The sequence below is a fragment of the Octodon degus genome, unplaced genomic scaffold (assembly GCF_000260255.1).
Source record: "Octodon degus isolate 3935 unplaced genomic scaffold, OctDeg1.0 scaffold00243, whole genome shotgun sequence".
NCBI classification, from domain to species: domain Eukaryota; kingdom Metazoa; phylum Chordata; class Mammalia; order Rodentia; family Octodontidae; genus Octodon; species Octodon degus.
Window position 1 is genome coordinate 593,125 of NW_004524819.1, and position 17,092 is coordinate 610,216.

The 17,092-nt window shown below is 37.2% G+C and overlaps 1 protein-coding gene across 4 annotated transcripts in view; it reads right to left on the minus strand.

Moving 5' to 3' along the window:
• Positions 1-1,840: 1,840 nt before the first annotated feature.
• Positions 1,841-17,092, minus strand: part of Prrg1 (proline rich and Gla domain 1) — a 117,459-nt gene continuing 102,207 nt past the window's right edge. For all 4 annotated transcript variants that reach the window (XM_023706153.1, XM_023706154.1, XM_023706155.1 and 1 more), the window contains one exon: positions 1,841-5,032. In XM_023706153.1, coding sequence (XP_023561921.1) covers positions 4,547-5,032 — 486 coding nt within the window. In that variant the 3' untranslated portion in view covers positions 1,841-4,546. The remainder of the gene's footprint in view (positions 5,033-17,092) is intronic.

Sequence of the window (17,092 nt, forward strand, 5' to 3'; positions counted from 1 at the left end):
TTTTAAAGGTAAATTACAATGCATCCCCTACACTTATGAAATGAATACCCAGACTTACAGTGTATATTTAAATTTTCTTCTTGACTATAGTGTATATAACTTTACTTTTTACACCATAGGTCCATTTATATTTGCTTGGTCAATGACATCATGCACCAGCTATTAGTAAGATAGCTACATGTAGGATAATGCCCTGTGAACAAAATGCTTTTATTATATGCTTTCATTTCTTATTATCTCATATCTCAAAAGCAAACTGTCCTGCTAAGCATAAAAAAAAATTGATACCTATAAAAACCACCATTCTTGTAATACTAAAACCATGCTTAAAAAACATGTCATCTTGGTCTTCTAAATGTGTACTGTTTCTGTCATATCAATTATTACTATATACTCTTTAAACTCTTTTTTAAAGGCAATAAAAGAAAATGAGTCAAGAACAAAATTTAAGATTTCTTGATTCAATCATATGTCCCATCTTGCATAACTATATGTTAATCTGAGCAACAGATTTGATGATCAAAATAGGTAACATATCAATCACTGTTAATCAGCTATTCTTGTTTTGAAAATCTGTAACGTTATGCATTATTACACATTACCCTGTTTCTGTTTTTGCTTTAGTTTTTCTTGCTTTTGTTTTTACTCTTCAAAATAAAAGAAAATTATAATACGAAAAGTAAATCACACCATCCTCGGGACTTGACAAACTACAACTACAGCGAGGAACTCAGTTTATTTATTTGGAGCAAATGTTTCCTATTTTGCCAGTTATTTAAAAGTGGTACAGGGCCAGTGGGATAGCTCAGCAGACTAAAGACTCACTTCAGCAAGCCCAGGGACCAGAGTTCGACCCTGGTCCTGCATGCCGCGCCAGCCTTACCTCCAGGGTGCACTGAGTCAACAAGTGAGTCTGGACATGGTGGTGCTCACCTGTAATCCCATTGCTGGGGAGGCTGAAAACAGGAGCATCACTACAAGTCAGAGCTGCATAGTGAAACCCTGTATCAAATACATAAATGGAAAAAATAAAAATAAAAATAAAAGTGGTACATGAAATTCTACTTTGTTTTTGTGGTGATAACTGAGATTTTGATCAGGGGAGTTCTGATTTGTTTCCTGTCTTTTTGTCTTTGTTTTTTGTTTGTTGCATTTTTGAAAAGGAGTTTTGTTATGTGTCCAGGTTGGCCTTGAATATTGACTCTACTGGCTCAGGCTCTACAGAGCTAGGATTTATAAGGATATGCCACCATGCTGGATGATTTCCTGATTTCTTTAATGGGAGATATGCCCTAAATCCATAATAAAAATTATTTTAGTTTATTAAACAGAACATAGGAAATATGAGCTTGTGCAGCATATTTATCATCTAACCATAATACAACTAACACATACCAGAAAAAACTGTTGGGTTTAAAAATAGCTTTATTTAGCATACCAAAAACACAGAAACAAGAAAAACTCTATTTAGTATAAACATAAAAATAGTTAAATTCCATAATTTAATGTAAACCAAGCATTTAAAAATGTGAACTATTATAACAAAATACATGCTATTTATGGAGAACCAAGTTAAAGCTATCTCAGCAATTACTGGATCTGATCGGTCTTCAAGAAGTCATGATTAACAATAAAACAAGCACAAAAATCTCAATTTGTATTCATCAGGCAGAAAAGCAAAAGTCATTTTACTTACTTTAAATAAATAAGATTTATTTTGTGACATTTAGAGCAGGAAAGCAAAAGTGTGTCAGTTCTAGGCTTCCAATCACTTCATGTAGAGGTTTGTAAATCATTCTACTGAAAAACCATTGAGCCCCTTCTTTTGAATACAATCTGATAAATACAAACTGATTGACTCAAGTTACTGCTTAAGAAAGGTACTAAATATATTATGCAAAAATAAACCTTTATTAAAAATGATCAAAGGTAAATGCAATATCAATCAGGTAAGAAAGGCAAAAAGCATAAAAATATAGATTTTTTCAGGTAAGCCCCATAATTATAATAAATGTTAAGAAACTCAGTTTATAAAACCAGATTGGGTAGCAAAAGGGATTTTAAAAATATAAAACCTATATCCAAACAAAACAAACCTAAGATAGTGTTTCTTGAAGAAAGTGGTATTTTATTTTTGTTACCATGCAAAAGCTCCCAGGAGGTGTGTGGCTGAAGTAACAATTTTTAAGGAGTACTGTTACGTTTAACCAATAATCTAAAAAGTCTGTAGCTATTAATCAGTTAAAACATTTGGCTTTTGCTTCAAAGACCAGCATTCATTCTTATGCTGTAATTCAGGTATCTTTATGAGGCAGCATTAAATCCAATATTAGGAGTTTAAAATGTAAAATGAAGTTGTACAAATAAAGACATATTTATAGAGTTTCTTGCTCCTTTATCTAATCCTGCAGTGTTCAAACTTTTGGTTTCCAGATGTCCCTTTTAAGTTTTAAATTTTATTGGGGATTTGAATGCCAAATCCAAATCCAGCTTTTGTTTATGAGAGTTATATCTATTAAAATATGTCATCTTACAAAATTAAAATTTTAAGTGTTAATTTACTTAAAATTTAAAAATATGGTATATGTCAACAAAAATAACATCTATATGAAAAATAGCTATATTTCTAAAACAGAAAAAAATGTGTGAGAAGATATTGTTTTACATTTCCAACTCTTTGTTGAATTAGAGTAAAAAGACAAATAATATCCTAGAATTATGATGAAAATATTTTTGGCCTCACAGATCCTCTGAAAGATTTTCAGGGAACTCCAGGGGTCCCTGGGACACACTTTGAAAAATGCAGACCTAATATAAAGCCTGCTGCTCCTGACAAACATCTACACGAAGAGCGTTAATTTTCTTTTCAAAACAAATCAAAGCTTCACAAATACGTAAGTCGGTGCTGGATTGAACAATTTCATTTTCAGATTTAACTAGAAACCACAGATCACCATGTATACATGGCATAATTCAATGCAACACTGTCATTTCTGAGATCATAATCAAGATATGATCATATTAGTCTATAGTAGCTATAACACCTATTATCTCAACTCATACACTTAGTTCTTTTTCCAAAATTTCTTCACTCTGTTTTTGCAGTTAGCAGTCATCTTGAAATCGGCACAGATTGGGTACAGATCAGTGAATTGAAGGGATTAAGTAACAGCCCACCCACTCAAATTTGCAATGACAGCCACTGATGGAGCAGCCTGACCCATTCTTCACTATGTGAAATCTGCACTCAATTTTGGAAAAACGAGAAAATCCTCTATGAAGCACAATAATAACACAAGGAACTCACACTTGAATAGCTCTTAATCTTTTATAAATTATTTGCACACAAAATATCTCATTTGATCCTACTTTTCCCTTTCTGTGTGTATTTTTATTGGTAGTTAATTCATGGTCAGCTCCTTCTGCCCCAAAGGAAATAAAAAAATACTGTAGTTTTATAAAGTTTAATTAAAATTCAAAATGAAATAGCAACAATGAGATCTATGTGTGACTATAACTAGATTTAGCATCCATCTGCCATAACACACTCTTTACAATCTTTTTTTACCAATTGGAAAGTAATAAAAAAATCACAGCTCATAATGTAATGGAAAATTGTCTCCTAAGATATCCTCAGGCAAAGATTTTGAGAAAACAATACTGAGTTTTATTTCTAACTAAAATCTTGGGCCATTGAAGATTCTGTGGTGGTAGGAGAGAGTATAAACAGTAGACTAAAAGGCAATGAAATAGTAAGAAGTAAATACTTATTGCCCCCCAAAGCAAAGGAATAATATATATCTACTGCTTATTATTAAACACATCCATCCACTTAGAAATTATTCTATTGCCAGAAATCTTCCCCATGAGCTATTTATAGGAATAGCATGAGACACTGAAAGATGCTAAGCTAACCAAAGTGTTTCATGGGGGGTAGTCAATGAGGAATAAAATTCCTAGTATAAAGTGAAGCATCCATCACACATGTCCAGTGATTTCCTTGCTACACACAATAATTTATTCTTCACTGTGAATATATACTTTCTATTTCTAAAGTCAAGAGTGACTCCTCACATTTTTTTCTCTTTAAGGTAGATGAAGAGACCAGAGGTTAACAATAGCTCATAAAAATTAGAAAACATGCTAAGTACATCCTTTTTGCAAAGTTCTATAACATGTTGCTTTCTAGCTATTACATACATTGTCAATGCCTTTTTATTCCCAATTTTTGTGAGTAATGCTCTTCTTGCAAGTGAATTAGATAAACATTAATAGATTTTTTTTAGGACAGTTGCACATAATAGTGTGTAGATGTATATATCACCACATGAATATCCCCACTGCTGTTTTCCCTAGCAAAAATGAGCACATATAATGATTTCATAATGGGGAACAAAACTAAAGAACATCAGACCAGTAAGGGTGAAGTGGCATGTTATAAGAGTATAATAAAATAAGTCGATGTACATTTATGTAGTGGTAAAGTGCTAGAAAGTTCTTTAATTAGTATTTCAAAAATGATTAGAATAAAAAGAAGTTTGTAGCTTCATTTGTTGGAGGTGACCACAGGCACCATAGGAATGGCACTGGCTGAGCTGGAATTGATTATGTCTTCATATTCTGGCGGTGGATCTAAATGAGGTTCTGTTTCATTCCTTCTCAGGTTCACCTGACCAGTGGCTTCCTCATAGGTCGGTGGTGGATCACAGTTGGACAGGCGAGTGGACACAGAATCTGAACGCCCAACTACATATTCCAGAAAGCCTGGAGACAATCCACTGCTATCAAACACTTCATCTGGTGCAGGAGGCGGAGTGATAATATTAAGGTGCTGAGGGAAAGGAATGTGGCTTTCGGTCACTGTCTGTCTGCGAGTTTTGTTTCTTAGGAAGCATCTCCAGATTAAGAAAATGACAAGAAGGATAATGAAGAGGCCAAAGATTAGTGGAAAGGTAAGGTAAAATTGAAACCAGTCACTTCCTCTGTTATTCTCTCCTTGGTGTGCTTTTGTGTAGGTGTTCCAAAACTCCTTCTGCAAAGACAAAGCAAAATTTATCAAAAATCAGTGTGATCAAAAGACGACAAACATCAGCTGAACAACTCTGTGGATTCAATAAACATAATGAACAAAACACTGAAACTGGATGTGTTTGTTCAAATGTCTTCCAGTCTCTTTTTCTATGACAAGAAATTATAAACACAGAACTTCTTGACTTAGATGGAATTCTGTTCTAATGAAACCATTTTATTTATTTATTTATTTAGTATTTTAGGGAAGGGTCTACAGGGGGTTTAGAGTCTCACTACTAGATTGCACTCATACTGATTCTTCTGTTCACAGCCCCCCAAGTGCTGAGATTACAGGTGTGAACCACCACACCCAGTCTCAATTGCCACCTCAGCGTGCCCAGCAGGCCCAGGGATCAAACTGCTGAGCTCTTTGGCCAGCCTTACCATTTTAAATCTAAAGTGTCATTAAATTGAAAATACATTTGATAAATCTAATGTACTGAACATTACAGTTGCAGCACAGTATAGTACAGTCTTAGTCAAACTATTATTAGTTGGGAATTATCTGTATATTAATATACTACTCTGGCTCTTCCTTAAAATAATCAAAATCCAAAACTCTTTTTTAAGACTTGGAGAAATGCACATTTTCAGCTAGGCCTTTTTTTTTTTTTTTTTGTGGAACCGGGGATTGAAATCAGGCCCTTGCACTTGTCAGGGAAGCGCTTATTCCACTGAGCCATCTCCACGGCTCCTAGCTAGGCCATTTTTAGAGTGAAAAGAAGAAATGAAGGCTTCCCCTTCATTAGAGGACACCAGATAATTTACCTTACAATATTTTAAGTCAGTGTCTCTCCATATCCAACTTTGAGGTTCTCATCACACAATTCCCATCACCATTAAGTGTTCACATGATTAGGGGGGTGTAAGTGTCCAACATCCACACTCCACAGATAGACACTTTCTTTTTTCATGGTTCTTTTTGGGGTCCCCTTTCACCAAACATTCTTCCCTAACTCCCTCTCTACCTGCAAAGTTTAGTACACTAATTTTCACTAAAGTTCAAAATTACTTATTGTTCCTAGGATGAACCTCATGGTAGTATAGAAACTATTACTGGAATACTTCCAAACCTGGACTTTTATCCTAAATGTAAAGTGGTCTAAGGGTTCAAGTCTTTAACATTTGTTGGGGAAATATTTAAAAAGGGGATATTCAACCCAATTACTAGGTATGAGATTTGCGCAAGCTATTCCTTTAAGCCTTAGTTCTCTCACTTGTAAAATGGGATGATACAAATCTACTTCAAAGGCTATCTGAGCACTGAATGTGATAACATATAATGCATCAAACTAATTTTGTGGCAAACAAAAAATAAATGGTAGTGATTAAGATTAATTTTTAAATAATATATTCAAATAAATGCCTCAAAATAACTAATTGGTTCTACACCTTGGTACAAGGACAAATGTTAGGACCAGCAAGATAACTCAGGATTAAATGCAAGGACCAGGATTCGATCCCCAGTCCTGCATGCTGTGCTGGCCTTGCCCCTGGGTTGCACTAAGCCAGTGCCCAAGTCCAGGCATGGTGGCACACACCTGTATTCCCAGCACTGCAAAGGCTGAAAACAGGAGGATCACTATGAGTCCCAGCTGTGTAGTGAGACTTGTACCAAATACATAAATGGAAAAAAAAGGAGCAATGTTAATCTCAATACTATTGACATTAACCTCATTTTTTTCTTTTTACTTAATTTTAATTATCATTGAATGCTTGACATTGGACTCAGGGCTTTGCAAAAATGAGGCAAGCACTGTCACTGAGCTATAATCCTAGTTCTTGACTCCCAATTTACATGTTTTAACTGAGTCAACGTTTTTCTTAGAGGCATATTTACTTAAACCTTCTAGAGGCCATTGATTTTATTTAATCTCCAGCATGAATGAGCACTTAAAATCCAAAGTAGAATAAAAGTGTTGGGAAAAGAATTAGATCATTACCCAAATGGGCAAACTGAGGGAATCAGACAACATCAGAGATTTCAAACTCAGATGTCTTCTAAGGGCACTGCACTTACATAACACCCCAACTCTCACACAAAGTAAGGCTTCAAGCACTAAAGCTTTATGTTTCATAGTCCTAAATTTTATTTATTTAGTCCTGTAGCATTTTTAAGTACTCTGTGATCATAAGATGAATTGGGATGTGTTAATGAGAAATAGTCTTTCATTTACTAGAGGTGATATTCACAATGAATTATACTTCTTAAAATGAATTATACTTGTAAAAACTCAGGCAAAAATATGCAGGGTTTAAAATTGGAATATACTAAAATAGGAAAAATAAACTCCAGATAGAGCATTCAAGACGATACCAAGTTACCAGATATTTGCATGCAAAATTGGAAAAAGAAGAAAGTTATAAGAAGTTAAGACAAGACCAAAAGGAAAAAAAATAGAAGAGAAGAAAACAAACAAAAATTAAGCATTAACTGCTCCTTTTCATAGAACAGCAGAAATCCACAATACAATTATCCAAACCAATGAAGACAACACTATGCAATACAACAAACACGTTAGAGTTCATATTGTTTTGTTTAGCAAAATTCTACATCATTTCTAATTTTCTCTTTTATATTATTATGCTATATTCTTTTTGTTTTTCTTGTATGTAGGACAGGGTCTACAGGGTGTACAGGGTAGATCAGACTCAGTGATTCTCCTGTTTTCAGCCTCCCAAAGCACTGGGATTACGGGCGCACACCACCATGCCCAGTCTCAATTGCCCTCTCAGCGCACCCCGTGGGAGGGGTCCCCATGGCAGTCTGGGGATCAAACCACTGGCACTGCACTCTACCTAAACAGGCGCTTTTAGTCCACTGGAGCTATCAGGCTGACCCGCTATATTCTCTTTAAAAAATGAAAATAAATAAATAAAAGATGATACCAGAAACCTGAAAATGTAAACGACTTATTTTCCTCACAAATATTAACAATGTAATCACAGCATAAAATTAACGGAATGCAAGAGTATGAAGTATTTTAAGAATGAATGATTGATTGATTGATTGATTGATTGGGGTTCTGGCAACAGAATCTAGGACTTTGTGCATGCCGGGCAAGTGCTCTAGCATTGAGCTATCCTACTAGTCAAAAGTTTTGTTGTTGTTGTTTTTTTTTAAACAATAAATATGCTTTGTAAATTGCTTTTTGAGGGGCCGGGGAGATGGTTCAGTGGAATAAGTGCTTCCCTGGCAAGCGCAAGGGCCTGAGTTCAATCCCAGGTTCCACAAAAATAAATAAATAAACAAATAAATAGCTTTTTGTTTAACTGTCATTGATTTTTACAACTGACAGTTTTATGTAACTTTTAAAAAGTAAAAAGCACATTTTAATTATATGACATTTCATGAGTGAAGAAACAACTAAAAAAGAAATCAAATTACTTGCAATTTGTTACAAAGGTATAAACACTGCTAACGTTTTTGCTTCCATTTCAAAAATATTTAACAACTAGTTTTTCTCCCACAATTTTCCTAATCACAATTGCAACCCTGAGCAAAAATATACTCACTATAAATTTGGGATCAAATTATACTAAGTTAAAAGAAGTCTCTACTTCTGGAGACATCTGAAGACTTATCAAGTGTGGATCCGAGATCAATTTTCTTTTATCTGCAGATGAAATTTTGCCATTCCTCTCTCTAGTCTCTCAGATTGCAACATCTTTTGCTTCCATTTCTTCTTATTTAGGAATGCAAGTAAGTATATGTGATTTCAAGAATGATACAATGCTAGCATTAGCTAAGCACATTAAAAGTAGCTATTTTAACATTATTATGGAATAACCAAAGATCAATAAGGGACATGAAAATGTGTCCTTTTTGCACACTTGTCATACATAATTGAGTTTCTCTTTTTCTCCATATGATGGGAAGGCAAAAATCTATAGACTAATCTTGCTTTGTTTTCTCTTGAAAAAAATTAAAGAAAAATAATTGACACTTATTTTGAAGAGATAAAAAGAAGCTCAAATGTAACTGAATTTAGTAAACCTAATGTTTATTTCACAACACAATCTTTACTACATTACCATAATAGAGGTTCTCTAATCCTTCCTATTTTGAAGTTAAGGAAATGTGGTCCTAAAGAGTTTACATAATAATAAACTCAGAATATGTCGTGTAAATTCTGGAGTGGTATTTGAACCCAAGAGACCAGGCACCAAGGAACACAAGCAATCTGCCTTGATGCATAAGATGTTTCAAGATAATTTGGCCATTATCCTATAAAATTCAATATTCCCTTCCTATTTAATGTGTCGTCAAAAGCAAGCCTACTTATTTTACAGATAAAGCTTTTCCAATTGAGATAACAATGATCTCAGCAAAAAGGTACTGACAAATTTATTTCTCTTGGAGATACACTTACTTTGTCCGTGAGGTCAGTGGATCAGATGAAAATTCTTTTGCAATCAGGACTAATATTTTAAATGTCATTCAGACAAATAGATTCAGTTTGTGTCTCTAAGCTATTTGTCTTACCGAGGGCAGCCAAAAGGCATTTCGAAAGAGCAAATCATTTCAAGACTTTTAGAGTAGTGCTTTAGAAGAAATGAAAACCTGTAGTTGTGCTTACAGTGGCAAATCTTTGATATACTGAATCAAAAACTTCTGCAATCATTAAATTATATTTTATAGCAATCTGAAGCACACCATGAAAGTTTTTTTTTAATGAAGAAGAGTTCTTGAAGGGAATGTATAGTTTTAGAACAGACTAAAGTTATATGAATGATAAACATAACCTGAAGTTGCCAGAGTTCTGACTACCAGTTCAGAGGAAGGAGCCCCTAAGAGGTAGATATTTCATTATAAAATTTATTAAAATTTAGTTTTTTTAAAAAGTGTATTTAGTACAGGGTCTACAGGGTCTCACTACTTGGATCAGACACATAGTAATCCTACTGTATTCAGCCTCCCAAGTGATGAGATTATAGGTGTGCCCCACCATGCCCAGTCTCAGTCACAGTCTTAGCACTCTGAGGGGGCGGGGCCCACACGGCAACCTGGGGATGGAACCCCAGTCCCTGAGTCTGCCTAAGCAGGTGCTTTAATCCACTGAGCTATCTGGCTGACCCAATAAGTGACAAATTCTATCAATGAATATTTTCTTCCCTTTAGTAAAATGTGTACTTTTCTACTTCGAATCTTCCCACTGCCATTTATGAATAAAATTTGATTCAAATGTGAATGAAGGCCAACATTCATAATTGGAAAAGGTAGAGCTGAGCATGTATTACCATTTCTGATTAATCAGCTCAGAGCTTACTTGGTAGAGTGGGTGATTTCCCAATGAGTTTGTATTATTGTGGAAAGCTCAGAATTATCTGCACAGGATACTCATGTGGCTTCTCCCTTTCTTGAAGAATGACCAAAGAGGGTGGAAATCTATAGAAGATGAGGAATTAGAAACAAATTCTTCCTCCAAAAGCTGCTTTGTTAGGAATGGGTCAAAAGACCATCAAGTTGGAAATCTATAGAAGAAGTCCAAAATGCTTAAGATTCTTTATGGAGATGGAGGTCTTAGAGAAAATGGCTATCCTTAAACAGAAGTCACTTGGCAGATATAATTAAGTCTGAGAAAATGGAACATTTGTAAATTGATACAAAAAGTAAGGCATTATCTTGAAAAGTAATGTGACAGGGTAGTCAAATGTCTGGGAGCAATTATTTATATTGCTCTGGGGAATAGCACTCCAGACCTTGCACTTGCCAGGAAGGTGCTTGTGCCACTGAAATATATCCCCAGCCCTCCAGCTTCTTTTTAAATAAGCATCAGCTGAAGATGAAATACCTGGGGGATGGAGACAGCAATATTTGTTAGCACCTTCTTTAGAATCATCACCTTTTTGCAAGGCGGCAGGAAGCAAAATGTCATCAACTTGGGAATTAAAGTTTTCATTCAGACACTTGGATAAAAGCCATCAATGTGGGAAATTTGGAATTGTAGTTGTCCTGATGTCAGCAAAAGAAGGAATCCCAAGGGCCAAAGTATCAATAATGACCATGCGAAGTTTATTGTTAAAAAAAATAGATTTTTTTCCTAGTGTCAAGGAGGAAAACAATCCAGATGGAGAAGCCCAGCAATTATGCTACTGTCTGGGTGAGGAGAGGAGGGGATGTATCCATGTATCCTGATACTTATATAAAACAAGTGTATGTAAACCTGAACAGAAAATCCCCAAGGAAAGTTACTGCCTGAGGGGTAGAGAAAAGACACTTGAAACCCTGTGGACAGGGATAGGAGGAAGGCTTCATCATTAATCACTGTATGTTTTATTGATAAAACTTTCAGATATATTAGAGGTTGCAAAGTTTAAATAAATTCATTCTTTTAAATAGGTCAGCAGGTAGAGTTAACCCTGTCTGGAATTGTGGCTATGAATTCTAGAGCAAATTAGCAGCCAGTTTTGAATGCAGATAAGGTTTAGAGACCTGTGTGTTTAGAGACCATGGAGGTAAAATGTGCCACTCAATGCTTGGTGCAAAAGAAAGAGCATTGACTCTAAGTCTGAATACCTAACAGGGGTAAGCACACACTGCTCACCAAACTAGCTGCCAATTACTTATAAGGGAAAGTTGAAGAGACCCATTCTTCTGGCCTGCTGCTTAAAATAAAGTCATTTTTGTTAAAAGTGTATTACACAGAGCAATGCATTGAGATGACAGCAAAACAGAAATTGTGCAAATATATTAGTATCTTCAGAAACCAGGTCATTCTTAATCTGTCATCTATTAGGTGTATAGTTTTTCAAAAGTGACAGTGCCTTGAAGCAATTTTCTCATATGTAAAATTGTGACATGTATACTCACAAGATAGTTAACAATAACAGAAAAGTATGCAAAACTTCTACATTCCAAGAAGGATGATTACCACAAAGGTGAAAACTTTGTTTATGCAAAGCTGTCTTTTTCAGAGAAATAAAAATTTCTCAGAAGACAAGGTATTTCCATATTACAGAAGTCAGTCACATAGCCACTCCAGCTTCATAAAAGATTAATAAAGCAAGTATTTTGAAAGCGGACACGATTGCCATGACTGAGGTAGAGTAACTGACTTATTACTAAGAACTGTCAGAGAGTATCTGCAATAGGGGAATCATTCAGAAAACTGCTATGAATATACCAAAGGTATAATAAGAGTTGATATTTTAAAAATATTTGTCAGTTTTAGGTAAACTTAAGACCTGCATTAAATTACTAGGAAACAGTGCTGGGAACACTTTGTCAAGAACTAAGCAGAAAATACTTTGGATTTTGTAGGACATAAGTTCACTGCCTTACATACTAAGCCTACTTTTGTTGTTCCAAAGAAACTTTACTTAGAAGAACATAAGGGCTCGGTTTTGCTGTGAGGCCATACTTTACCAATGTGTATTTGTGATATAACAAATAGATTGTCAAGCCATTCATAAAACAGAATAACGGGGGCCTGCCCCTTAGCTCAGTTCTTTAAGTGGCTGCTTCAACAAAGCTGTCAGGCTCAGGTTGCTGTGGTTCGACCCCTACAACTTAAGCCAGCCAAACCTGCCCTGCAGACATTTGGCACTAAAAAAAAAAAACAGAATAACTACAAGTGTGCACATGTGTGTACACACATGTGTGCATATATATGAAATACAAATGAAAGCAACAAGAGATTTATATCTGAATATTTCTCAATTCAGTCACTATTCAGTTACAGTATATTTTCTTTTTCTTTCTTCTTTTTTTTTGTGCCTGGTATTGAACTCATGACTGCACTTTTCAGGCAGGTGCTTAGGCCGCTGAGCTATCTCCCTGGTCCTACATTTTCATTTTTAGTGTTTGGTCCAATATGTGCATAAGGAATGACTGAGTAAGTTGTTCAAGTTCAACCACTAGCATTATAGTTTAGTATCATGGGTTATCCTAGGTGTAGTGATGGTAGATGAGTGCTAAAGAGTATTTCACCAACTTAAATACACATACTGATCACTTGGAGTTTGTTAAAAATGCAGCCTAAGTCAGGGGTAAGCACACTCTGGGGAAGGGCTTGAGATGTGGAATTTCTAACAGCTCTCAGACGAGGTTAGCAGTGGTGCTTTATGGATCATTTTTTGAACTACACAGTGCTAGCACTGGTTTTCAACACTTGGAGTATGTAAGTACTGGCCTACGGGTGTACGCATGTGGTCTGCATTTTCAGAAGCTCTGTAGCTAACTTAATATGTGGAAAATCTTGAGCGTTGTGCTAAAGTATGTGGTGATTTTAGTTATTGTGTTATCAGCAGCCCAGATGTGGAACATTTTACCCATGCTCCCCCATACCCTAATTACCCACATTTGTTCTTTTCAGTTCCACATATTTGATGCAAGTGGGGAACAAGGTTATCACTTCATCTGCCTACTCAAAGACAATCCCCACAAACTAGATTATGTCTTCCATCCTTTATTCCTCTTTCGCTAACCATGAACACATATTTTGTTCACTTGTTTAAACTGTCTGGAAATTGGTAATTCTCTTTACTTCTTCAAATACCACTGCAGTTTAAACCACACAATGACATTTGGATGACATGCAATGCTTTTGTGATAGCAAATCTTGGTTATCAACTTGACAGGAGTGAGATACCTAGAAAATTGGTAAAAGCACCTGTCTGGATGTTTTTGTGAGTATATTTCCAAAGAGGTTTGGCATCAAGATCAGCAAACTGAGTGGGGAACCATACTGAATGCGACTGGCACCATCCAATAGAATGGGGAATATTTCATGTAAAAGCATATACTCAACTTTTTAAATGAGTTCATTCTTTGCTGCTGTCATTAGCTGTGAGCATTAGAATGTAGCTACTTCAGCCTTTGAATGTAGAGTCTTCACACCAGCAATACTCCAGGAACCTTCAGATCCTTAGCTTTGAAATGAAATTTGATCTACCACTGGTCCTTATTGTGAGTCTTCCAGCTTCTTTCTACATTACCTTAGCTAGGTCTCCAGATTACAGAAGGCCATACTAGGAATCCAGCCTCTGACTATGTAAACCAATCTGATAAACCCCTATGTAATTATAAATACATTCTTTGGGTCCTATTCCTTTTAAAAACCCTTATAAAGGCTCCTAATGTGTGTTCCATTTTCAACTCTTATAATCTGTTTACATTATTCACAAAAAACTTCAGTCATGGGCTTCATATTCCAGGGAATTTACTCTTCTGTTGAATATCATATATTTATATTTTAAATATCATATATTTTCCAGCCTGTCCATTGATGTATTTTGATATCAGGTCACTTTAATGGAAGAAATGGCACATATGGGTGGAAAAAAGCAGAAGCGTTTTAGGGGAACATGTGTGCTTCTTGCTGATGACTACTGTAACTCAGCTGTAGCTATGGCCAGTAAGCCTGGGTAAGTCTCATTGTTACTGTGGCCAAGCATGACCTGGTCAAAGAGGTACTTGGTCATGACCTGTTCTAGAGCCTCTATTACACTACCCCAAATCAACACATATTAACAGATGCATGCATTAGGTAATTTTTTTTTCAGTACTGGGGATTGAACTCAGGACCCTGAGCTTACCAGGCAGGTGCTCATTCTACTGAGCTATCTTCCTGGCCTGATTTTAGGTAAATTTTAAGATCCTTTTGGTTATTTATTTGCAGTGTTGAAGTGCTAATGATTGATCCCCAGTCCTCAAATTCTAGATGAGTATTCTATGTCAATGAGCTACACGACAGCATATGGTATCTTTACTTTAATCCCTGCCCAATCCTATTTCATTTACTTGTGCCTCAAAGGCACCAAGTGTTTGTACTCTAATTATAAACACCCAGGAGGACCCCATTGTTGTAAGCAGGCAAGTTAGATAGAAATATTATAGGCAGTGAGACACGGTCAGGCCCTCAAGGAGCCAAGATGGAAGACAAGGTGACCTTGCAACTTGGAAGAGACAGACACTCCCATATGTGCCACACCTTAAGACCAAGACAAAAAGAGGAAGCACAGCTACATACTTCCCTAGGGATGGGCATTAGGGATTGATATCCTAAATAGTATCAAACAACTTGAAAGAGCCCAAATGAGTCACTAGCCCAACCCCCAACAGGAAGAGACCCTGTTCCATATTCCTGTTTGCTTGCTACATGACTGGCTTTCCCATTTGATACTGGATTTAATCAATTTTACCTGAGCAATGGTGCTTGTAATCTCATTGGTTGACCATAGTTTGGTCCCACCTCATGCCCAACTAAACAAGTTCCCATGTCTTCTCCACCACCTTAGACCCACCTTACCACATGGTTTTCCTCTATAAAAGTCCCTCCAAGAGACAACTTCCCAGGGGGAACAACCCCCTCAGGGGCCTCTCCTGTCCCTCTCTTGGGCAGGAGCTTTCCTTCTCTCAATAAATATATTCTGCTCATAACCTCCATTTGTTCCTAAAATTCATTCTTCAGTTTTAGAGAACACGAACTCATGCAGGTGAGGTCAGGAGATCATTTTTCCCTATCTCATTTGGAGGTCACCCACCCAAGACCAGTTTTTCTCCCTATATCACCATGATACCCCCATACACACATAGTTTATGGGCAAAGACTAATTTAGTGTTTTCCAGTGGCCCATAGACGGCCTTTTCTCTGTACTGCGGAGTCCCGGAGTTGCCTGTGCATGGGTCAAGAGACTACAGGATGCCAATTTACACCTGCAACAGGGATTTGTATTCATCCTTAAAAGGTGAGTCAGGCCAACCTAGCCCAGGCCCAGTGAGTGTGTGGGAAAGCTTCCGGCTACCATGTGCCTGCGGGACCTACTGGTCTTAGGCCAGGCGCAGTGTGGGTGAGACCCTTTTCCACCTCTTTGGGACACCCCCAACACTCCACAGCACCTCCCCCACCCTGAACCCCCAGACCCAGTCCTAGCCCAGCCCAGGTGAGTGTGTGAGACAGCTTCCTGCTACCCTGCGACCTCAGGACCTACTGGTCCAAGCCCAGGCACAGCATGGGTGAGACCTCTTCCACCCCCTTGAGACACCCCCCACCACTCCGCAGCACCTCCTTATCCCAACTGCCTAGTAGGAATTTCTGCCGCATTCCAGGAATCCCCAGATCCAGTCCTGGCCCAGGTCCTGTGAATGTGTGGGAGAGCTTCCCGCTACTCTGTGCTGGCATGACCTACTGGTCCAAGTCCAGGCACAACATGGGTGACACCCTCTTTCACCCTCTTGGGACCCCCCCATCACTCCGTAGTACCCCCCACACCCCACCCATAGAGTAGGAATTTCTGTCACGTTCCTAGAACCCCCAGATCCAGTCCTAGTCCAGGCCCAGTGAGTATGTGGGAGAGCTGCCTCTCCCCACTACTCCACCTTGTGCCCTCCAGACTCAGCTCAGGCCTGGCATACAGGCCTGGGGTGAAACCCTTCAGAGAGTGGAGGAGACAGAACCACCCAGTTAGTCCATGAGCAGAACATCTTTACAGAGGGACACAACAGGTTCACCCCCAAGGGCAGTAATAGGAAGGAGTTGAGCACAGCATCCAGACTAAAGCCAGGCACAGCTGGATAAATCCAAACTTTGTAGATCTGCACTTCAACTTCAGTAGGTGCTAAGGCTATAACTGCAACAAAGATGCACAACAAATGTCATAAGACAGTGGTACACAAAATGACAATGAGAAGGAGCAAAATGCAATATCAGAACTCAAGCCCACCCATAACAAGTACAGAGGACACTAACACAGAACAAATTGAGAATCACACAGCTGAAAGCAATGAATAAATGGCTTCTGAAATAAAGAAACAGCTGCTGAAAGGTATAGAATAACTCAAATTGGAAATGAAAAAAGAAATCGATGAATTAAGAACATCTGCAGTAAAGAATCAAATGCAGAAACATATGGAGGAAACCCAATGCTAAACCAAAACAAATGCAGAGGACACTAGTTCAGCTCTAATGTATGAATTAATAGCGTTGATAGTAAATAAGCAACAGCAGAAAGTCATAGAGGAACTCAGAGCAGAATTCTTTTGTACTAGCTCAGCTCAAATGTATGAATTAATAGTGTC